Below are 23,683 nucleotides of genomic sequence, written 5' to 3' on the forward strand. Positions count from 1 at the left end.
TGTCACTTTCTCCATGAAGGCTATCCATATAACTAGAACAAAAAGTGGCCTTTTCCTCCTCGAACTTTTGTTTGCACCACTTTTATGTTTCTTATCCAAAAAATGGCCTTAAATTGTAATTATCTGTATAGTCATCTTCCCCACTAGGATAAAGGATTGCTGAACGATACAATTTGTTGTATACTTCTGTAACACCCCTCCTCTTCATTCTCTGTCATGTACATCGATATTAAAAATATTCATTAAATGAATGAATAAATGATTGACTCAGATGAGACTTCAAGTTTGATTATATTTGAACAGGATGCTAAGCTTTAAGAGTCCTGATGCTCTTGGCCAGGCGTGGTGGGTCATGCCTGTAATCCCAGCACTTTTGGAGGCCAAGGCAGGTGGATCACAAGGTCAGGAGATCGAGACCATCCTGGCTAACACTGTGAAACCCCGTCTCTACTAAAAAATACAAAAAATTAGCCGAGCATGGTGGCGGACACCTGTAGTCCCAGCTACTCGTGAGGCTGAGGCAGGAGAATCGCTTGAACCTGGGAGGCGGAGCTTGCAGTGAGCTGAGATGGTGCCACTGCACTCCAGCCTGGGCGACACAGCAAGATGCTGTCTCAAAAAAAAAAAGCTTCAGGCTGGACTCAGTGGCTCATGCCTGTAATCCCAGTACTTTTGGGAGGCTGAGGCGGGTGGATCACCTGAGGTCAGGAGTTCAAGACCAGCTTGGTCAACATGGTGAAACCCCATCTCTACTAATAATACAAAAATTAGCTGGGTGTGGTGGCTCACGCTTGTCTTCCCAGCTACTCAGGAGGCTGAGGCAGGAGAATTGCTTGAACCCAGGAGGCAGAGGTTGCAGTGAGTCAAGATAGCACCATTGCACACCAGCCTAGGTGGCAACAGCAAAACTCTGTCTCCCAAAAATAAAAAAATAAAAAGAAAAAAATGCTTCAATGGCAATTTATTGGTTGCCCTTTGCCTCTTGAGGATTCTGAAACCAAAGACAGAGTATGCTTCCCTGTGTAGTGTGCGGGAGGTTGACTATGAAGTCTGCAGCAGGTGAACTGAAGGACTTAGTGAAGTCTCAGAATGCTGTAGTGACAAGCAGTAGATTAGAAGATGGATAGGGGAACTTTTCCTACCATGGATGATGTGAAAACATGAGAAAATGAAACAAGCTTAATTAAAGGCATTTTATAAGCCTCTTCCGTGTTCATTTATAAAAGGAGAAACAAGCCTATTCTAGAGATAAAGGAGGTCATTTATTTCTGGCTATTGCAGTTCTTCAGAGATGGACTCTGAAGTTCAGTATTGACACCATTCCTTTCATAATAATAGCCTTGCTGCTTGGGCAGCAGCATTCAGGAAAGTACCCTTTGCCAGGTTCCTGTGCCTCCATGTAGGAAGGCCCATCTGCTCCTGGCATAATGAAAATGCCTAGCTAGAGACAAGAAGCACAGACTGTGCCAGGCAAGAGACTTGGAGTAATTGATATAATGAGTAACCAAGTGAGAGTAGACCCTCACCAAAGTGTAACCACATTAGCTTACATTATCACAACAGACTTATTTTAGATACGTATTCTCAAGACCATGTTAAGCACTGTGGGTTACACAAATGCATAGAAGACACTATCATTGCCTTTGATAAATCTGAAAAACGGGGCATCTTTTGAATAAACTCTTAAATAAACTTATAGGAGACAAGGAAATTGAATAAACGAAGAAAACGTCTATAGCTATATTACAGATTTAATACTGAAGAGATTCAGACTAAGGGAAGATCATGGTGAAACAGTTAAGGGCAAGATTTTTGAAGAAAAAGTAATTGAGCTTTATGGCTTTATTTTCATCGTGGTGAAACTTAGGGGTAAAGGTGAGAAGTAGAAAAAGAAGTAGTAGAATGAACAAGGTCTGTAGGTGATGTGCTTGGATAGGCTGGGTGGGGATAGTTGACAGGGAGGGGCTTGGTGACAAGCTGAAGAATCTAGACTTGTTCCCATAGACCATCAATAACTATTCTGATTCTTTAGCATTAAAGTGCAGTTTTAAGAACTTTCATCCAGCCTTGGTTAACAGGAGATACTAGAATGGAAACATATAGATAGGAAGATAATATAAGTTTATTGCTATAGGAATCCAGGTGTGAAAGTGGGAATGGGACTAAGTGGGAATGGAAAAGACAGGTTGAATCGAAAAGACATTGAGGAAAAATTTCCAATAGGTCTTGGTGATCAAGAGAATGCTTACAAAGGACTGAATGTTTCACAGACAATGTATATATCCCATATCAAATCAGTGACCCTGGGATGTAGGGAAAGGCAAGAGTAGTGAAACTAAAGCTAAGGTTGGGTAAGTATCTTCTCTAGGGTAAAACATGTCTCTTCCTCATCCAAAAGAGAGAAGGATGTTCTGAGAATCCTGAATATTTTTCCTATTTAATAGTTTATCTTATCCTTGTAGTCTTTCCTGAAATTCTCTTCAATTAACGTATATTGTAATCTAATTCCTGACCTCCATGATACTGATATTTCCCCTTAAACTAGCATACTCCCCTCTTGTTGGAACAGCTGACATGGTAACCAGCACTCTTCTCTATTGTGTTCTTCCTTCTGACCAAACACTACAGCCACATGAGGCAGCAGTGAGATGTGGCCTTGTCACTCCTCTTCAGGTGCTCATCCACAATTTACTTCCCACAATTTACTTGATGGTTCTGGCAAAATGTTTGTGAGTCTTTTCTTATTGCATGGAATTGTTGTGTTCACTTAGGTTTTATGCCAGACTGGTTTAAATGACTCATCATAAATTCTGAAACTCTTTTAGGTATTTGCCAACCTTTACTGCAAGTCTTGTTTCCCCTCCCCAGCTCTTTATCTTCCCACAAGATACAAATGAGTCAACACAATCTTTATCAAAAAGCATTATGCTTTTATTGCCCTTCAGTATCTGTAGAAGGAAGTATGATAAATTAAGTAGTAGCTTATTTAAAAAAAAAAAAAAATAGCTCCAGCTACTTGGAAGGCCGAAGTGGGAGGGTCACTTGAGCCCAGGAGTTCCAGACTAGCCTGGGTAACATAGCAAGACCCTGTCTCAAAACAAAACAAAACAAAACAAAACAAACAACCCCCCCCCCCAAAAAAATTAAAGTTTTGTGTTTTCTTCTTCAGTTTGTTTTTTGCTTGCTTGAGTGGTCTGCTCAGGAAATGGCCTTGTAGCTAAGTGGGTTTTGGGGGTTTGGTTATTTCACAATGTCTCTATACCTTTTGGGTTTACAGTAGAATAGAATCTTAAAAATTGCTGCTTGCTTTTTTAAAAAGTGTGAAGTTCTGCCAACACACTATTTACAGATTCTTAGATTTTGAGGAAAAGTACTATGGAGGCATCTAAGCAAAAATTTTTCTGTTATCTCCTATTTATTTCTATCTCCTCCCTCCTTAAGAAGAAACAAGAAAGTTAGTAAGAGATTGTTCTGAAATATAGGCTTGAGAAAAATAGATTTAAATTTTATTAGGCAGGTTTGCCTAATCAATTAATAAAGTTTTAATTTTGGTGTAATTGAGGACATTCTAAGGGTACAGAGAAACTATAAAACTATATTATCTTATTTGTCCAAACATAGAAAATCATTTTCCTTTTACGATTATGCTTTGCTACTCTGCAATTAAGCAAGTTAGTTTGGAATATTTTTATTTTTATGTTCTTTCCCAAAGTTACCTAAGGAATGTTTTAATTTTTATCAGTAATCATGTCTATATCTTTAGTTCTGAGGTGCTTTATTAACTGGCTATGGATTTTTTTTAAATCATATTCTGGCTTTCTCAGTGTTGTATACCCATCTCCTAAGATAATGTTTAGAATTTAGTAGGTACTCAATAAATTTGTTGAACTTAATGGATTTTTTAAATGTTTATTTCTAATTTTAAAATTTAGAAAGCAAACTTTATCCCATCACACTTATACAATTAATTCTTTTTTGCATCTTTTTTAGTCTTTAACTATGTACATACTTTTACATGGTTTTAGTTATTATAAACTTGAAATTTTGTATTCCTATAAATCAAAGATTTCCCATATTTTATGTTTTAAAATAGCCAAAGTAAACATCACATTACTTAGAGCAGCAAGAAATTCTCTCTTAATTCTAGGTGGGAATAATTTGAGAAATATACTATTCCCAACAAATATTGCTGAAGAATGAGGGTTTAATTTATGTGTACTGGGATTGAGTTTCTTTATTTGAAATATTGTCTTTAAGTCGCCTATAACCAAGATATCTCAATGATCTTTCTTTTCTTTTTGCAGTACTTAGTAAAGAGCATGCAGTATCTTTAATATTCAGAATAAACAGTGTTCGGAATCATGATATCCTGAAAGAAGTTTGAATAATGTTGCAAAACAGAAAGGATTGCTAATATCTTAAATAGAGGAAGTCCTAACAACACATTTCCCAGTTTTCCTCAGGATCAAGACTAATTTTGTTAACATTTGTTGAACTTCTGCCTTCAACAAAGATGATATACTGATTTTGGAATGTTCTCACACTGAATTAGGCACTTGGGTAGACTTGTACCCATTGAGAGGTTATGCAAGCTGAGATGTGGAAGCTTTTTCTAGAAGAGCCTGCCTTTCAGGGCCAAAATGTCACAGGCACAGCATAACTTCCTGAAACAAATTTATTTCCTAAGACATTGGTTGCAGAGTAGAAATGTGTTCTTTAGAAACAGTTCTTCAGGCTTTCTGCCCTAAATGTTACAATGTTGTCAGCAAGGTGGTTGATTTTACTTTCTTTTCTTTCCATCACAGTTTACCAGCATTACATATGCAGGATATTGTGCTAACTGCCTGGTCAGGTGCTCCTTGTGGGGGCCACTTGCTCTAGATCCTGTATAGACCAACACTCTTAGTCTTTATATCCAGAACCCAAGTGAAGCTTCAAAGGCTACTGGGAGAGTTGAAGAGGTGCTGAAATGAACACTTCCCTTAATGGAGGTCAGCACTTCCCCAGACCTAGGAGAGACACAGACTATCAGAAGCATCTGACTTTGCTTCATTCTAAAGAGAGTTTGAGGTATATATAGCAGACTTAAAAGTTATGAATAAAAACACCTTCTGTGATGAACAGAAGTTTCTCATTGATCACACTGACAAGAAACCTTTTGATGAACAGTCCGGGTAGAAGACATGTAACTCTAAATGGTGTCTGTCTTCTTTCCTGGGCCTAACTGAACTTCGCAGAGTTCACCTGGGACATAAGGAAACAGAAGGTGTCAACTGGGCCCTTGTGCTCACTGGGGAAATGGAGAGAGACAGAACTCATGCAGGAGACCTGTAATTCTGCTCTTTCTGTGGGAGGCAAGAAGAAAGGTGGGTTTTGTGTATGGGTGATGGAATGGAATAATCTCAGAGTTAAGCAGACCACAATTTATGTTCCGGTTAGCCTCTTGTTTGTTAAAAATTTGAATTGTAACCAGGTTCCTTTGCTGAGAAGGAAGGCGCTAGGGCCCTGGAGCAAGATGATGGCTGTGTTATGTGACCACAGAAGGTGGTTACGTACTAATTTCCTCTAGGGCTTGTGATGAAGTCAGTAAACCACAACCTTCAGCATGCTCTGCTCAGGCGGCAGCAGTGGCTTTTTGGAGGTGTCTCAGCCATGACACGCATTTGACATGCCCTCCCTCAACCTGCTTATAGACTATTTCTCTTGCTCTGCAGCATGGACCAAAGAGAAATTCTGCAGAAGTTCCTGGATGAGGCCCAAAGCAAGAAAATTAACAAAGAGGAGTTTACCCATGAATTTCTGGTGAGTTCTGTGTGTGACCCTCTCAGGGTAGTTATATACACTATTTAACTGACTATGGGGGTCCAATTTTCTGAGACCAAATTGCCCTTGGGATAAAGTAAATATCAGGCCTTGAAGGGGAAGACAGAAAAAAAGACAACCTAAAGTCTGAGTTCTCTGAGTGTTTTGCATGTATTTTACGTATTCTCTCAAAATTACTGGTTTTAATATTTTCTTTGCTAGTTCTTTGGAGTTTGGTTAGGAATCCTACAGAAGACATATACAACTCCAGATATAAAACCCCTAATATTAATTGAACATCCAGATTTCCCCAGATATCATCCCGATATCTGAGTTGTGGTTTATGCTTCATATTACTAATTTTAATTAATATTAAGAAGAAAGAGACCAATGTTAACTTTTCATGCGATATTACATTTTTAGCCTCCCCCTGGGATTCCATTTGGCTGACAAAGGTTTTTGAAGAGCACCAAAACTACCCACTGCCACAGTTTTTTTTGTTTTCTTTGTTTTTTTTGAAGAGTCAGGATATTACTCTGTCACCCAGGCTGGAGTGCAGCAGTGCAACCATAGTTCACTGTAGCCTTGAACTCTTGGCCTCAAGTGATTCTTCTGCCTCAGCCTCCTGAGTAGCTGGGGCCACAGGTGTGTATCACCATGCCTGGCTAATTAAAAAAAAAAATTTTTTTTTCTTTTGGAGAGACGAGTTTTGCTTTGTTGCCCAGGCTCGTCTTGAACTCCTGGCTTCAAGCAATCCTCCCATCTCGCCTCCCAAAATGCTGGGATTACAGGCATGAACCACTATGTCTGGCCATCATTTTTCTTTTCTTTTTCATATGAAAAATATATTATAACGTGTTTTTTCAATAACAGGCCTTCCTTAACTTCTTTTGCTTGGAGAAGTGGAATGGCTAGGATGGAGAGTAGAGACAAACGTAGGTCACAGAGAGAAATATGAGTACAAGATAGGTTCAGGTTGGGTGGATTAGATTACCCAGAAGAACAATGAATCTCCTTTGAGAGAACTGTGATTATTGATGCAATGGCAGCTGGGTAGGCCTCATTCACCCTACAAGCTGAGACATCAGATAACATAGGGTGTCTAATAGTACCTATCATGCATTTTAGAATACTTACAGCTGGTGTTTCAGAGATATAAGAATTTTAAACCTTAGCTCTCTTCAGTTGTGAAGAATTGGGGGGGAAAGGGAGAACTGAAGTACAAACCTGAAATTAAATCATGATTTTTTTCACCAAATTACCAAGTATTTGACATGTTCTTAAATCTTTCTGTTTTCTAACTTATAAAATGGGGATAATAATTAATGTCCTACCTATCCTCACAGGATTGTTGTGATGATTAAATATCAATAACAATAATTATATATGGTCATTTACTGAGTACTATTTATTGAGCACTTAGTAGGTACCAAGTTCAGTTCTAAGCGCTAAAAATACAGCGGTGAACAAAAAGAACCAAAACCTTTGCCTCTTGGAGCTAACACTCTGGTACCAGATAGTAGATGTGAAAACACTCTGAATGTCTTGAGTAATTAGATATTATTGAGTGATTAGATATTATGACAGGAACTCCAATGTCAGCTCAACGTGGATAATCTTGTGGTACTATGAAAAATGTGCTCTCACTGCCACTGGCTGAGCAGTCTGAGCCCCTCTGGTAGAGTTACCTGAAAGGAGGTAAGTAGGAGGTTCTAGCACATGTGTATACATGTCCCTGCCCCTGCACTATAATTCCTAAGCCAAAGTAACCCAAGGCATAGATGTAAAAAGTGGGCTGAGGAGCAGTGCCGGGTCTTTGTTTTATTTTGGTTGTGTTTCTAAAAATAATGCAGACTGGCCAGGTCCAGTGGCTCACGCCTGTAAACCCAGCACTTTGGGAGGCCGAGGTGGGTGGATCACCTGAGCTCAGAAGTTTGAGACCAGCCTGGCCAAGGAAAACCCATCTCTACTAAAAATACAAAAATTAGCTGGGCATGGTGGCAGGCACCTATAATCCTAGCTACTCAAGAGGCTGAGGCAGGAGAATTGCTTAAACTCGGGAGGCAGAGGTTGCAGTGAGCCGAGATACAGCTGTTGCACGCCAGCCTGGACAACAAGAACGAACCTCTGTCTCAAAATAATAATAATAATAATAATAATAATAATAATAATGTAGACTATATCCCTAATATTTTACCTTTTCTTAGCTAAAGTCATTGTAGTTTCTTACTAAAATATAGCAGCTACTTCCTAACTGGCTTCTCTGCGTCTAGCCTTGCCCCACCTTCAATTAATTTTCAGTTCAACACCCAAGTGAGCTTTTAATCATACAAATTTGGTCTTTTTTTTTTTTCTTGGAGATGGAGTTTTGCTCTTGTCACCCAGGCTGGAATGCAATGACACGATCTTGGCTCACTGCAGCCTCCACCTCCCTGGTTCAAGTGATTTTCCTGCCTCAGCCTCCCAAGTAGCTGGGATTATAGGCATGAGCCACCACGCCTGGCTAATTTTGTATTTTTAGTAGAGACAAAGTTTCACCATGTTGACCAGGCTGGTCTAGCCAACCAGGTAATCCACTCGCCTCAGCCTCCCAAAGTACTATAGTATTATAGGCGTGAGCCACTGCGCCCAGCCAAATCTGGTCCTTTTTACCCTGCTTAAAAACTTGTTATAGTTTTTTTAAGCTGCTTAATATTGCTCAATACAACACACATTTAGAAAAGTACATAAAACATCTAAGTATAATTGTAAAGCGACCATTAGCAGTGCAACCGCCACCCAAGTCAAGAAACTGTCAGACCCCCGAAGACCCCTGCCCCATCAGGTCCCCTACCCGCATTCCACCCTGTCCTGTCCTACCCTGGCCAAGGGATAATCACTATGCTGACTTTTATATTAATCACTTCCTTGCTTTTCTAGCTCCTGATTTTAAGGACCTTGTTTTTGGGTAGTGATTAAGTGTAACCTCACTGTTCACTGACTCATGTCCTCCAGTGGAAAAATAGTCTTCCTCTCAGCTTCATCTAAAGGTTTCAGATGAGACACCAGAGAGAGAGCTTTGGGGGAGTAGAGTGGTAAATGAAGCTACATTGCTTGCTTGGACAAGGAAAATACTGCCACTAAATCGGAGGGCTTTCCATCTGGTCATGTTCCATGTCCCATCTTAAGCCCTTAATGTATTCTCCCAGGATTTTATGTTTCTGAGGTTGGAGGACAAATTCTGTGACACAAGGCCACTGTTCACTTAACTGGTGGTACCTTTAGGGGAACTATCAAAATGCATATCTATTTCCAGGTAGATTCCCTGTGCATCCTAACCCCTTTACCCTCTCCCCAGGTCCATGGTTCAGGTTTCAGTCTCCACTTCCTTCTTGGCCAGACATCTTTGTACAGAGAACAATACAGATGGCCCTCTGTATCCCCAAGTTCTACATCCTTGGATTCAACCAACTATGGATCAAAAATATTTGAAAAAAATACCAAAAATAACACAACAACAAAAAATAAAAAGTAAAGCATAATAACAATTTATCTAGCATTTACATTGTATTAGGTATTACAAGTAATCTAGAGATGATTTAAAATATACAAGAGGACGTGTATAGTATGTGTAAATACTATGCCATTTTATGTGAGGGACTTCAGCATCCATAGATTTTGGTATCTTGAAGGGGGTAGTCCTAGAACCAGTCCCCCACAGATACTGTGAGAGGACTGTATTCATAATTCGATGTGGCAGTCCTGTTATGACAGCTGAAGCCAATGCTATGCTGTTTAGGTCTTTTCCCTGTGCCAGGACTAAATTCAGTAACTTTTCTGTAGTTGAAGCTACCACTGACCACCCATCTAAGGTTTTTATACATTCATATAAACATTCATTGAGTGCTTATTGTGTGCAAAGTAATGCCCTAGATGCTAGGAATGCAATGCAATACTCCATGCTTTAGTGGAGCCTACTTTGTAAGACAATAGATATGTCTTACAGAGGCAGACATTAAACAACTAATTAGTATATTAAATATTTAATGTAATTGTGACAATCTGGGTGGGGTGGTCAAGGAAACATCAACATTCATTTTCTTATTTACTATTCCTTAAGAAAACCCTGTGAAAAAAGCTACAACTGTGATTTCTGACTTACAAATGAGGAAACTGAAGCTCTGAAAAGTTAAATAATTGGCCTAAGCTCACTCAGCTGTTCAGCCATAGGATGAAATTTAACTCAGATCTGTCTTATTCCAGAGCTGTGAAATTAATCCTTATCCAATAGTGTTCTACTTCATTCAATGACACTGAGTCTCTCAAAGGACCTTGTTTTAGGGTAAGTGCACAGTGCATAGTTAGTATAGCTTCTACACAGCAGAAACAGCAGGATGCAACTATACTGTTGAAATTGCTAAAGGTACTTTCAAACATTCCTTATTATTGTTATTCTTATAAAACAATTTTATTGAAAGTTAAAAGAAAGTAAACTCACCATAGTACCAAATCAAAACTTTTTTTGTGGATCTTGGCCAGGTGAGGTGGCTCGTGCCTGTAATCCCAGCACTTTGAGGCGAGCAGATGGCTTGAGTCCGGGAGTTTGAGACCAGCCTGGGCAACATAGTGAAACCCGTCTCTACTAAATATAAAAAATTAGCCAGATGTGGTGGTACATGCCTGTAGTCCCAGCTACCTTGGAGGCTGAAGTGGGAGGATTGCTTGACCACAGGAGGTGGAGGTTATAGTGAGCTGAGACTGCACCACTGCACTCCAGCCAGGGTGACAAAGTGGGACCCTGTCATATACACACATGAAAACCAACAACAGCTTTTTTGTGTGGATCTTCTAGTTCTTGTCCATTTATATAATTTTTTATATTATGGTAATTATAGCATAGGTACAATTTTGTATTCTCATATTTTCACTTACTATTATACCAAAATTATCAGGCTGATTAAAATGTACATAATTTTTAATGGTTGATGATGCAGCATCATCACATGGACATGTATTTGTCCATGTGGGTTTTTGTTGTTGTTGTTGCTGTTGTTTTTTGAGAAGGAGTCTTACTCTGTCACCAGGCTGGAGTGCAGTGCTGTGATCTCGGCTCACTGCAACCTCCTCCTCCTGGGTTCAAGCTATTTTCCTGCCTCAGTCTCTCGAGTAGCTGGGACTACAGGAGTGCACCACCACACCCAGCTAATTTTTGTATTTTTAGTAGAGACAGGGTTTCGTCATGTTGGCCAGGATGGTCTTGATCTCTTGACCTCGTGATCTGCTGGCCTTGGCCTCCCAAAGTACTGGGATTGCAGGTGTGAGCCACTGCACCCGGTCTGTGCATCTGGTTTTTATAATGAAATAATAATAATCATAATAGAGAATGCTTCTATACCTCTTATAGACACTGTTCTAAATACTCATATATCAACTCAATTTACTCCATTGAGGAAGGTACTGTTTTCATTTCCATTTTATAGGTGAGGAAACAAACAGAGAGGTTAATTAACTTGCTCAGGGTCACATAGCTAGTAAGTGGTGGAAATGAATTTCAAGTTCAGGTAGTCTTGCTTTATCATCTGAAGTCATAAAAACTTCAGAGTCATATAAATCTTGCTTTGAATTTAGGTTATGCCCATGATTAGCTGTGTGACCTTTGATTAAGTCAGTAATCGAATAATTACTGGGAATAATATTCACTTTGAAGAACAGCTGTGAAGATAATAAGTATATAAACTTCCTGAGACATAGTAATATCCAAATAATTTAATTATTTCTCCATTATTAGACATTTGAGTTATTTCTAATTTTTAATGATTATTGCTAACACTAATATGAACATATTTTTCCATGTAGTTTTTCCCTCCTTTTGGATTAATCCTTAGGCTAGATCCCCAAAAATGTTAGTACTGGGTCAAAGACTATTAGCATCTAATTGGTTAAGTATTACCAAATGTATTTCCAAAGGAGTTTTTCTAATTTGCAATCTGTGAATTTATCATCTTCTCTACCACTCTGCTAGACTTAATAAATATAAAAGAGAATAAAAGATGAAAAATTTTGCCTACTTACTACGTATTAGGCAATCTGCAAAGTGCTTTGCCATATATGATCTCATTTAATCATTACAACAACCCCAAGAGGAAAATATTATGTTCATTTTACCCATGAAATGGCAAAACCCAGATTTGAAACCAGTCTGTTTGTTTTTCAAAGCCTCTTAACCTCTTTACTTAAACTGTATCAGGTAAAAATCATGATTTTTTTTCTGATATAACTAGCATAAAATAGTACTTTATTATGTTAATTTCACTCATTTGATTTCTGAGCCTGAAAATGTTCCATGATTATTTTAAATCTGCATTTCCTTATATACGTTTTCTGTTTGTCTACTTTCCACAGTCACAACAGCTAATCCATAGAACTGTGTTCCAGACTCTGTGCTAAAAGTGCTTCACAAATAGAGCTTCATGTACCTCCCAAAGAACCTCTGAAAATGGCTACCAATATCCTACATAGTGTCTCTCCAGTTTCTTATAGCATGCTCATTTTCTTGTCCTTGCCATGCTTCCTTTGCCATAGGGCCTTGCACACATGTTGTTACCTCTGCCTTGAACATTCCTCACACTCCTCTTTACCTAGATAACATTTAGTAATTTTATTTTACTTTATTTTATTTTTTTGAGATGGAGTCTCGCTCTGTCTCCCAGGCTGGAGTACAGTGGCGCGATCTCTGCTCACTGCAACCTCTGCTTCCTGAGTTCAAGTGATTCTCCTGCTTCAGCCTCCTGAGTAGCTGGGACTACAGGTGCATGCCCCCATGCTCGGCTGATTTTTTGTATTTTTAGTATAGATAAGGTTTCACCGTGTTAGCCAGGATGGTCTCTCGATCTCCCGACCTCATGATCTGCCCACCTTGGCCTCCCAAAGTGCTGGGATTATAGGAGTGAACCACAGTGCCTGGTCTTTTTTTTTTTTTTTTTTTTTTTTTTTTTTTTTTTTTGAGACAGGGCCTCACTTGGTCAACTAGGCTGGAGTCCAGTGGTGTGATCATGGCTCGGCTCATTGCAGCCTCAACCTCTGGGGTTCCCATCTCAGCCTCCCAAAGTGTTGAGATTACAGGTGTGAGCCACCATGCCTGACTTAATTCTTTAGATCTCAATTTGGTGGTCACTTCTTCAGAGAAAGCTTTCTTTTCTTTTCTTCTTTCCTTTTTTTTTTTTTTTTTTTTGGAGACAGGGTCTTGCTCTGTCACCCAGGCTGGAGTGCCGTGGCTTGATCACAGCTCACTGCAGACTTGACTTCCTGGACTCAAGTGATCCTCCAGCCTCAGCCTCCCAAAGTGCTGGGATTACAACCATGAGCCACCACACCTGGCCAGAGAAAGCTTTCTGGACCTCTTTGAATAGATCAAATCTTCTATTATAAGTTCTTATTAGCACCATATGTTATTTTTCATAGCACTTACCACAATTTCAGTTTTTTTCTTTTTGTTTGTTTTTTTGAGACAGAATTTTGCTTTTTTGCCCAGACCAGAGTGCAATGGCGCGATCTTGGCTTACCACAAGTGATTCACTGCAGGCGAAGTTGCAGTGAGCCGAGATCACACCACTGCACTCTAGCCTGGGTGACAGAGTGAGACCCCATCTTAAAAAAAGGCATTTATTAAATATGAACGATTCACTGAATCCCAATAGAAAGAAGATAACTAGTTCTGAAGGCCAGGTTTAAGTGTTAATGGTTAAAAATATACTAGAAGTCAGACTGGTACTATAGCAACTTCTGGAGACTCAATAGAAGACCAGAGACAGATCAAAGCTCTGGTTACATCTTGGTTCTATAAAGGAGACATAGATACACCCTGGTTCTGTATGTATTACAGTAATGATACTAACCAAACAGTTATCAACATGGTACATCCTACAGAGCAAGTGCCCAAACATCTATGAATTGACACTACTCATTCCTACAAATCAGCCTATCACTTGAACATATCTATCAGCATTTCTTGACCTTTGTGCACATTGATGTGCAATTTTTAAAAATGCCACGACCAGAATAAATGTATCACATCACCTCTGAAGCTGACTTCTCTAACTCCATCTCTAGTCTCTCACTAGGGACCATCTAGTCCTATATTTTCATTTACTCACAGGACACTTAAAGCACATTTCTTGGCTAAGCACAATGGCTCATGCATGTAATCCCCGCACTTTGGGAGGCTGAGGCAGCCAGATCACTTGAGGTCAAGAGTTCAAGTCCAGCCTGGCCAACGTGGTAAAACCCCATCTCTAAAAAAAATACAAAAATTAGCTGGGCATGGTGGCAGGTGCCTGTAATCCCAGCTACTCAGGAGGCTGAGGCGGGAGGATCACTTGAACCTGGGAGGCAGAGGTCATGGTGAGCCAAGATTGTGCCACTGCACTCTCTGCTAGGCGACAAGGCAAGACTGTCTCAAAAACAAACCAACCAACCAACAAACACACAAATTTCTTGCAATTTTCTCATATTTTATGTATCTAAAGTTGAACCTCTTGGTTTACTCACCCCAATTTAGCTACTGCCTACCCACCTACCCATTTGCCCCACTATTGCACTGGAAACTAACCTTGGTAAGTTTGTCGATCTTGTTGAAGATGATTGCATTGCGTGCTCAGACAATTCAATCTTGTCCTCCATTCCTGTTGGTAGTTCTCCTGATTACTGGATTTAGAGGCCTGAACTCCTAATGCCATTCCTTACCACTTGCGCTTTTTCTGTCCCGATGGAGGCTTGGGATAATACTGACCTATATTTGCAAGGCACGGAGGAACTACCTTGCAAAGTTCTGGAGACAGCCAAACTTTGTGTTCTCCCACCTAGCACAGGAGGGCCAAGTTTGATTTTCCTCTCTCTAAAATGTCTCTAAAATGCTATGTCTTCTATCCAATAATGTAGTCCTTCAAGGCAAAGATATCGTGGTCTTGTACTTTCTTTTACTTTCTGTTCTCTTTTGGGAGTGACTTTATTTTATTTACTAGTCTATGAGAATAACATTCAAATGACTCAATCCGAATTTCTAGAATCTAGTACTCCTTGTGATACTGGCCAGGATCCCCATTCTCCTCTCCTTTCTTGAAATGAAAGGGGTAGTATCATCTACAAACCAAATGAACTTACTATTAGCTTATCAAGCATACACAGAATCTGGTTTCTCACACATTCCACCCTATTTCAGGGCCCACAAGGGATGCTGAGCTCTCTCTTCACTTTATCCTCTTTTTTATTTTTATTTTTTTTGAGACGGAGTCTCACACTGTCACCCAGGCTGGAGTGCAGTGGCGTGATCTCTGCTCACTGCAATCTCTTCCTCCCAGGTTCAAGCGATTCTCCTTGCCTTAGCCTCCTGAGTAGCTGGGATTACAGGGGTCAGCCACCATGCCCAGCTAATTTTTTTTTTTTTTTTTTTTTGTATTTTTAGTAGAGATAGGGTTTCACTATGTTGGTCAGGCTGATTTCAAACTCCTAACCTAGTGATGTGCCTGCCTTGGCCTCTAAAAGTGCTGGGATTACAGGTGTAAGCCACCACACCCAGCCTCTTCACTTTATCCTCTTGCCAGCTATTCCCCTGACTTCTCTTGATGGTACCTCTTCTAGGGAACTCACACCCCCTACCTTGTACCTTGGCAGAGAAATAACTTCACCCTTTAGATCTGATATCTTTTTTTTTTTTTTTTTTTTTTTTTTTTGAGACGGAGGCTGGCTCTGTCGCCCAGGCTGGAGTGCAGTGGCGCGATCTCAGCTCACTGCAATCTCTGCCTCCTGGGTTCACGCCATTCTCCTGCCTCAGCCTCCGGAGTAGCTGGGATTACAGGTGCCCGCCACCTCGCCCGGCTAGTTTTTTGTATTTTTTTTAGTAGAGACGGGGTTTCACCGTGTTTGCCAGAATGGTCTCGATCTACTGACCTCGTGATCCGCCCGTCTCGGCCTCCCAAAGCGCTGGGATTACAGGCTTGAGCCACCGCGCCCGGCCTAGATCTCATATCTTTTCTTCCCAAACTTAAATCCATCCCCATGACCCTGCTTCCTCTTTTATACCCTTTTGCTTTCTACTCTCAGAGTTCCTCCTTTTCTGGTGTAGTTTATCACTTCTTCTGCCCTAATTCTGCCCTAATGTGTTCTTTGTTGGGGTATTGGATCCCAGGTGTCTGGCAGGAAGAGAGGTGGAAGAGAAAAATGAAACCTGCCAGGTGTGGTGGCTCACGCCTGTAATTCCAGCACTCTGGGAGGCGAGGTGGGGGGATCACTTGAGGTCAGGAGCTCAAGACCAGCCTGACCAACATGGCAAAACCCTATCTCTACTAAAAATACAAAAGAAAATTGACTGGACGCGGTGGCTCACGCCTTTAATCCCAGCACTTCGGGAGGCCAAGGCAGGCAGATCACGAGGTCAGGAGATCGAGACCACCCTGGCCAACATGGTGAAATCCTGTCTCTACTAAAAATACAAAAAATTGGACAGGCATGGTGGCAGGCGCCTGTAATCCTAGCTACTTGGGAGGCTGAGGCACGAGAATTGCTTGAACCCATGCTGCAGAGGTTGCAGTGAACTGAGACCATGCCATTGCACGCTAGCCTGGGCAATAGAGCGAGACACTGTCTAAAAAAAAAAAAAAAATGCAGAAAGAAAAAGGAAGCCTTCACAGTGGTATGACCTTAAGATGTTTGAAGGAAAAAAATCAAATCTTTCATACATTACAAATGAATTATTCTGTAGGCATTTCCTGTGTGATGTTTTGCTAAGAGTGTCTCCCTTTGTCATCCAGCTAGATTACTCCAGGGGGAGAAAAGGAGTAGGACAAATAAAAGCCATTCTGCCTCATTGTTGAAGGTGGCAGTGAAGGCAGCTAAACAAATATAGGACACATACACACACATCCATCACCTTTATCTATAACATTTTGCCAAATTAATTGAAGCATATCTTATGCAAAGGGGTTTGTATATAGCATTCTCCCTAGAAAGCACTCCAAAAGCAAAATAAAACAGAAATAAATAAAAACAGTGTAACAAGGAGTATGCACTGAGCTTAGTTCTGGAGATTCCTAGAAGAAACTGTTCTGGGACTTGAGATCTTTTCAGCAGCCTTGGGATCAACAGCAACCTGAAAATGATCATTCTGGGGTTGCTTAAGAGCAGGGAGATTTGAAAAATTGGTGTAACTTCAGCTGAAATTCAGCATAGTCTTTCATGTGTCCTTAAATTCCCAAATTAGTCCACTTGTATCCATATCCATCTTGAAGTAAAAATATGGTATAAAGATAGTTCAATAGCTTCTTGGGGTTCAAAGTAAAAGAAAGAAAGAAAGAAACAAACAAAAAGATATCAGTTCAGTATCTCTCCTCTCAAATCCAGTTCTGAAAATCTAGAGGAATTCAAATTACAGTAGGCTTTCTCTACAGAGGATGTGTTTGAAGACCTATAGTAGATGCCTGAAACTGCAGATAGTACCAAATCCTATGCATACTATGTAGTTTTTACCTATACATACATATCTATAATTAAGGTCAATTTCTAAATTAGGCACAACAAGAGATTAGCAATAATAGTTAGTAATACAATAGAACAATTATGATAATATATTGTAATAAAAGTTATGTGAGGCCAAGGAAGGTGGATTGCTTGAGCCCATGAGTTTGAGACCCGCTTGGGCAACATGGTGAAATCCCTTCTCTACTGAAAATACGAGAACTATTCGGGTGTGATGCTCGCGCCTGTGGTCCCAGCTTTCAGGAGGTAAGGCTGAGGTGGGAGGTGAGACTGAGGTGGGAGAATCACCTGAGCCCAGAAAGTTGAGGCTGCATTGAGCTGTGATCAAGCCACTGTACTCCAGCCTGGGTGACAGAGTGAAACTCTATTTCAAAAAAAAAAGTGACTGCTTTTGGAACTGAAATCTTTGAAATTGTGCTAGATACAGACAGATTTTATTCAGCTTAAGCTCCACTTCCACTTAGAAAAAAAAATGATACGAAGTAAAAAGACTAATGGAACTTAATAATTTTCCAGTTGACCATTTAACTAAAAAGCAGTTATGAAGAAAGTAAATTAAGCTTTTAATATCTGCCTGTTGGGTGGAGCATATAGCTTGCTTCCAGAAGATATTTGGTTCTTAAAATATTCACAACTTTCACCTTTAAGTTCACGCTATCTATAGCTCAGCTGCAGTAAGTGTGATCTTTTCACTTCCCCAAATGTCACTGAACTCAGGTCTCCTTATGCTCTGCAGCTCTGTCCTGAATGGAGTCAGAACCAGAAGATAATAAAAGGGTTGAGGTAGAATGTTTTGTCAGTGGAAAAGGAAAGCTCTTTAGAGATAGCTTCTTACCTCATTTCTCTACGAAGATTAATTATTCTTGGAATCTTATTACAGAAGCTGAAAAGGCAATCTACCAAGTACAAGGCAGACAAAACCTATCCTACAACTGTGGCTGAGAAGCCCAAGAATATCAAGAAAAACAGATATAAGGATATTTTGCCCTGTAAGTTCCATTTCTCTCTATAAACTCATACTTTCTCCCAAACTCAATCATTACTATCTCTTTATACCCACTGCTTACTGATCCTGATCTTGGAACATGGTATTGACAACTTAGCTTGTACTATTTATGACTGCAAAAGAATATTCATTCATTCATTCATTCACTTGTTCACTCATGAACATACACTATTCACAGTGTTAGGCCCTGACTTAAATCTGCTGACTAAGCTCTCTTAATTATACTATGTCTGTCTTTTGTATTATAGATGATTATAGCCGGGTAGAACTATCCCTGATAACCTCTGATGAGGATTCCAGCTACATCAATGCCAACTTCATTAAGGTACAGTGAAAGAAAATAGCCGGGCGCAGTGACTCACGCCTGTAATCCTAGCACTTTGGGAGGTCGAGGCGGGCAGATCACCAGAGGTCAGGGTTTCAAGACCAGCCTGGCCAGCATGGCGAAACCCTGTCTCTACTAAAAGTACACAAATTAGCCAGGCGTGGTGGTGTGTGCCTGTAGTCCCAGCTACTCAGGAGGCTGAGGCAGCAGAATTGCTTGAACCTGGGAGATGGAGGTTGCAGTGAGCTGAGATCAGGCCACTGCACTCCAGCCTGGGTGACAAGAGCCAGACTCCCATCTACAAAAAAGAAAAAAGAAAGAAAGAAAATAAAAGCAGTCCACATTTCTCTAGATACCTAAAAAAAAGGGGAGGGCTGGCTGGACTCAGTGGCTCATGCCTGTAATCCCAGCACTTTGGGAGGCTGACGTGGGAGGATCACCTGAACCCAAGAATTTGAGACCAGCCTGGGCAACATATGAGACCCCATCTCAACAAAAAGTTAAAAAATTAGCCAGGTGTGGTGGCATGTGCTTGTAGTCCCAGCTACTGGAGAGGCTGAGTAAGGGGATTGCTTGAGACCAGGAGGTCAGGGCTACAGTGAGCCATGATTATGCCACTGCACCCCAGCCTGAGTAACACAGTGAGACCATCTCAAAAAAAAAAAAAGGTGGGGGGAAGGGGAGGACTAGGTGAGAACAGGGTATTATTTGTAGTCACTCCACGTAATTTCTGTTCCTCTTTAGGGAGTTTATGGACCCAAGGCTTATATTGCCACCCAGGGTCCTTTATCTACAACTCTCCTGGACTTCTGGAGGATGATTTGGGAATACAGTGTCCTTGTAAGTATAGCGTTGCTTCTGTTACTTTATACTCTACTTTATTAAAAACAGTGCCTTTAAAAAATTGGTCAGTGGAACTTCAGGGTTCAGGCCTCTTTTAGTCAGAATCACAATGCCATTCTTGTCTAAGGAAATGAAAATTCTCACCCAGGTATACTCTGGGAGGCCAAGAGGGGTGGATAGCTTGAGCCCAGGGGTTCTAGACCAGCCTGGGCAACATGGCAAAACCCTGTCTCTACAAAAACAAAAATTAGCTGCGATGGGTGATGTGTGCCTATAGTCCCGGCTACTCAGGAAGCTGATGTGGGAGGATCGCTTGTGCCCATGAGGTTGAGACTGCAGTGAGCTGAGATTATGCCACAGCACTCCAGCCTGGGTGACAGAATGAGACCGTCTCAAAAATAAATAAATAAGTTTTTAAAAATAATAAAAATACATTTAAAAATTAGAAAGTTCTTACCTTGACAGGCTCATTTGGTAACAAGATTACTGGTTTGAACAGAGAAAGGAGAAGTATTGTCAGAATGAAGGAAGAGTAAGAGCAATGTTTCATAAGTTACCAGGATTTCTTTTTTGGTTAAAAAAAAAAACCAACAAAAAAGAAAAAAGAATGGTTAATACTTTCTGACTCTGGGATCCATGTATTAACTGCTCTTTCTAACTATATATGAATGTTTAAGTTTCTATCTATTTCATCCCCCAGATCATTGTTATGGCATGCATGGAGTATGAAATGGGAAAGGTAAGTTACTTACTAGTACCTGCTGACCTACAAACAAAGGAAAGAAGAAAAAGGAGCGTGAAATTGGCAGCAGAACTTACCTAAGGGTGCCTAGATAAAACTTATGTCATCTTTCTAGTTTTTAGTTTTGCAATGCCACGTGATTCTCAGGGGATTTTTTTTTTTTTCCTCATAAGAATCCTATTTATTTGTTTTCTCAGTAGACCCTATGTTTTAAAGTTAAAAACAAAATATGCTTTTAAGATTAACAAATCACTTGCCCATTTCTATTAATCAGATATCTTTAACTGCCAGCCGGAGCTTTTAATCCTGTGCTGTCCCATATTGCATCCACCAGACACATACAGCTATTGAGCATTTAAAATATGGCTAATGTGACTGGGGAACTCAATTATTTTAATTGATTTAAACTTAAAAACTGACATGCAATTCAGCTATCAGAAAGCTATTTGAGTATGTGAAAATTTTTCAGATGTAAGTTTTATTAAATCTAAATGGAAATAAAATACTTCCAAAATTTGGCACCCTAATTGAGATTAGCTATAAATATAAAATACACACTGGATTTTGAAGACTTAGTAAAAAATGCCGAATATCTGATAATTATTTTATATTGGTTACATGTCAAAATGTTTTGATATATTGGGCTAAGATATGTTATTAAAATTAATTTCACCTCTTTTCATTTTTTAATGTGTCTATTTGAAAATTTAAAATTACATTTGTGGCTCACATTATATTTTTACTGGATATCAGTGTTCTACTGTTGCCATTCTGAGTTGGCAATTCTAATCAAAACCAAGGAAACTAGGTATTTCACTTAGCTTGTGCAGCTGTTTTAGTAGACATATAATTTCTGTTAGTTCTTGTGAAATACTGAAAATAGGTCAAAGATTTCTATTTCTACTTTTTCAGACTCCCAGGAAGTCTGTAATTTATATATCCTTTAATGTTTGTTTTCCCATCTTTGGAGATTCCAATAATGTAGGGGTTGAAGCCCAAGGGGATTAGACGTACCTAACCTAAGGTGAAGGACAGAGCTGAATTTGCTTCCAGATGAGGGAGTGGGTTTTATTCCCCCGAAGAGACTAGAATACATGGAGGGAAATCACTGCATTCTGCTTTGTGCAACAGAAAAAGTGTGAGCGCTACTGGGCTGAGCTAGGAGAGATGCAGCTGGAATTTGGCCCTTTCTCTATATCCTGCGTAAGTATAATGTCTGTTCTCATGTCTGAGTAAAGCCTCCAGGGTCTACCTTATAGTGAGCTTGTCTTTGCAATCACTAATATTTTAGTCTTCTTTTTCTTTTTAGGAAGCTGAAAACAGGAAATCTGATTATATAATCAGGACTCTAAAAGTTAAGTTCAATAGTGTAAGTATAAAAACTCTAAGGCTTTTGAGTTTATCAAAAGCCTATAGAGATCAGGCAAGTAAATATAGATGTGTGTAGCTCAGGCTGGGCATAAGACAATGGGGAGTGGTAGGGTCTTTGATGTCGTGAATGAGTCTTCATATTCAAGAGAATTTTGAGCCTGGCCAACATGGCAAAAACCTGTCTCTACTAAAAACACAAAAAAATTAGCTGGGTGTGGTGGTGCATGCCTGTGGTTCCAGCTAGTCAGGAGGCTTAGGCAGGAGAAATCATTTGAGCCCTGGAGGTGGAGGTTGCAGTGAACCGAGATGGTGCCACTGCACTGCAGCCTAGGTGACAGAGCAAGACCTTGTCTCAAAGAAGAAGAAAAAAAGAAGAAACCATTGGTATAATATGTCTTCAATCTATTCTCTACCATGACACACATATAAAATGATAATATTTGTAGGGTGAACAGAAGCTGAACAGTGCATAGAGACTGGGGACCAGTTTGAGACCTTAGGCTGCCCTAGGCTGTGCCTAGCTTCTCTAAGGCAAAGAGATTTAATATATCAGCATGATTATGACACATTTGAGGCATACCAGTTGGGAAACACTGGTTTGAACTATTTTCATATCCAGCTATTTCCTCTTGTGAATGGGACAGATAGGGTCAAAAGTGACCTGAAATCACTTTTAATTGTTTTCAGAAAGCATCTGGTCACCTGAGATTTATAGAGAAGAGACCGGAATAAATTTCTAAAAGGATATAGATATAACTTAGTATGCCGGACTGATGTCTTGGTATAATGAAGTGGAGTTCTAACCTTCAGTTGTCTTATTATCCTGGCTATTTAAAAAATAATTTCAACTTTTTTTGCGGGGGGGGGACAGAGTCTTGCTCTGTCACCCAGGCTGGAGTGTGGAGTGTGCAGTGGTGCAATCTCGGCTTACTGCAACCTGAGCCTCATGGGTCCAAGCAACTCTTGTGCTGCAGCCTCCCCAGTAGCTGGGACTACAGGTGTGCACCACCATGCCTGGCTAATTTTTGTATTTTTAGTAGAGACAGGGTTTCCCTATGTTGGTCAGAATGGTCTTGAACTTCTGACCTCAAGTAATCTGCCTGCCTTGGCCTCCCAAAGTGCTAGGATTACAGGTGTAAACCACCACACCCAGCCTCAACTTTAATTTTATGAAATAATACATAAGGGCGTAAATGTGCAGGTTTGTTACATGGGAATACTGCGTGCCACGGAATAATCGCATCACCCCAGGTAGTGAGCATAGTACCTAATAGGTAGTTTTTCTGCCCTTGCCCCTCTTCCCCTCCCATCTGGCTATTTTTTATAGGACACTCGAACTATCTACCAGTTTCATTACAAGAATTGGCCAGACCATGATGTACCTTCATCTATAGACCCTATTCTTGAGCTCATCTGGGATGTACGTTGTTACCAAGAGGATGACAGTGTTCCCATATGCATTCACTGCAGGTATGATGCTATGTATAAACCTTCTACCTAGAATGAACCAAATGTCAGCGTCCGGCCAGGACTCTGTAATTAAAAGGGGGAAAGGTTAATAGCAGAAACAAACGATAATAAATTCAACCTAAGCATTAAATTCATGTTTTTCTGATAAGTTACTTGTGAGTAGTATAGCTCTAGAGACTCTTGCTCTGAGATGTTGCCTAGGACCTGTGGCATGACAAATGTGCTCTGGGAAATGGTGGGGTTTGGAAAGTTTAATTGTCCCCAGACATCTTCTTCCTCAAATCTGTTGGTGAAATTTTCCAGCTACTGTCAATGGTCCCTTCTCTCTAGGTATACATGCATACATGCTACTGTGATCTTTCATTTCAGTGCTGGCTGTGGAAGGACTGGTGTTATTTGTGCTATTGATTATACATGGATGTTGCTAAAAGATGGGGTGAGTTTCTCTCAGCAGGCACTTCCCATTTTCTTACTCTACTGCTTTCATATTAGTAATTGTTTGGTTTTTCAAAATATCTATCTTCATGATTCATTTTTTCTAGAAAATGTACTTGTAGACCCACTCTGTCAGATGATTAAATTAGTTCCCAGGTAGGTGGGTCTTAAAGGGTGGTCC

General features: G+C 40.1%; 1 protein-coding gene across 11 annotated transcripts in view; it reads left to right on the forward strand.

The window, feature by feature from the left end:
* Positions 1 to 5,579: 5,579 nt before the first annotated feature.
* PTPN22 (protein tyrosine phosphatase non-receptor type 22) overlaps positions 5,580 to 23,683 on the forward strand; it is a 64,680-nt gene continuing 46,576 nt past the window's right edge. For 5 of the 11 annotated variants that reach the window (XM_023222795.3, XM_023222798.3, XM_023222797.3 and 2 more), the window contains exons 1-9: positions 5,584 to 5,802; positions 18,191 to 18,299; positions 18,565 to 18,641; positions 19,386 to 19,481; positions 20,185 to 20,223; positions 21,358 to 21,429; positions 21,536 to 21,595; positions 22,925 to 23,067; positions 23,398 to 23,503. In XM_023222795.3, the coding sequence (XP_023078563.1) occupies positions 5,716 to 5,802; positions 18,191 to 18,299; positions 18,565 to 18,641; positions 19,386 to 19,481; positions 20,185 to 20,223; positions 21,358 to 21,429; positions 21,536 to 21,595; positions 22,925 to 23,067; positions 23,398 to 23,503 (789 nt within the window). In that variant the 5' untranslated portion in view covers positions 5,584 to 5,715. Of the gene's footprint in view, positions 5,803 to 17,693; positions 18,094 to 18,190; positions 18,300 to 18,564; positions 18,642 to 19,385; positions 19,482 to 20,184; positions 20,224 to 21,357; positions 21,430 to 21,535; positions 21,596 to 22,924; positions 23,068 to 23,397; positions 23,504 to 23,683 lie in introns of those variants that run through there. The other 6 variants (XM_023222791.1, XM_023222796.1, XM_023222800.1 and 3 more) reach the window with 5 other exon arrangements.

This window comes from Piliocolobus tephrosceles, chromosome 1 (genome assembly GCF_002776525.5).
Source record: "Piliocolobus tephrosceles isolate RC106 chromosome 1, ASM277652v3, whole genome shotgun sequence".
Classification (NCBI taxonomy): domain Eukaryota; kingdom Metazoa; phylum Chordata; class Mammalia; order Primates; family Cercopithecidae; genus Piliocolobus; species Piliocolobus tephrosceles.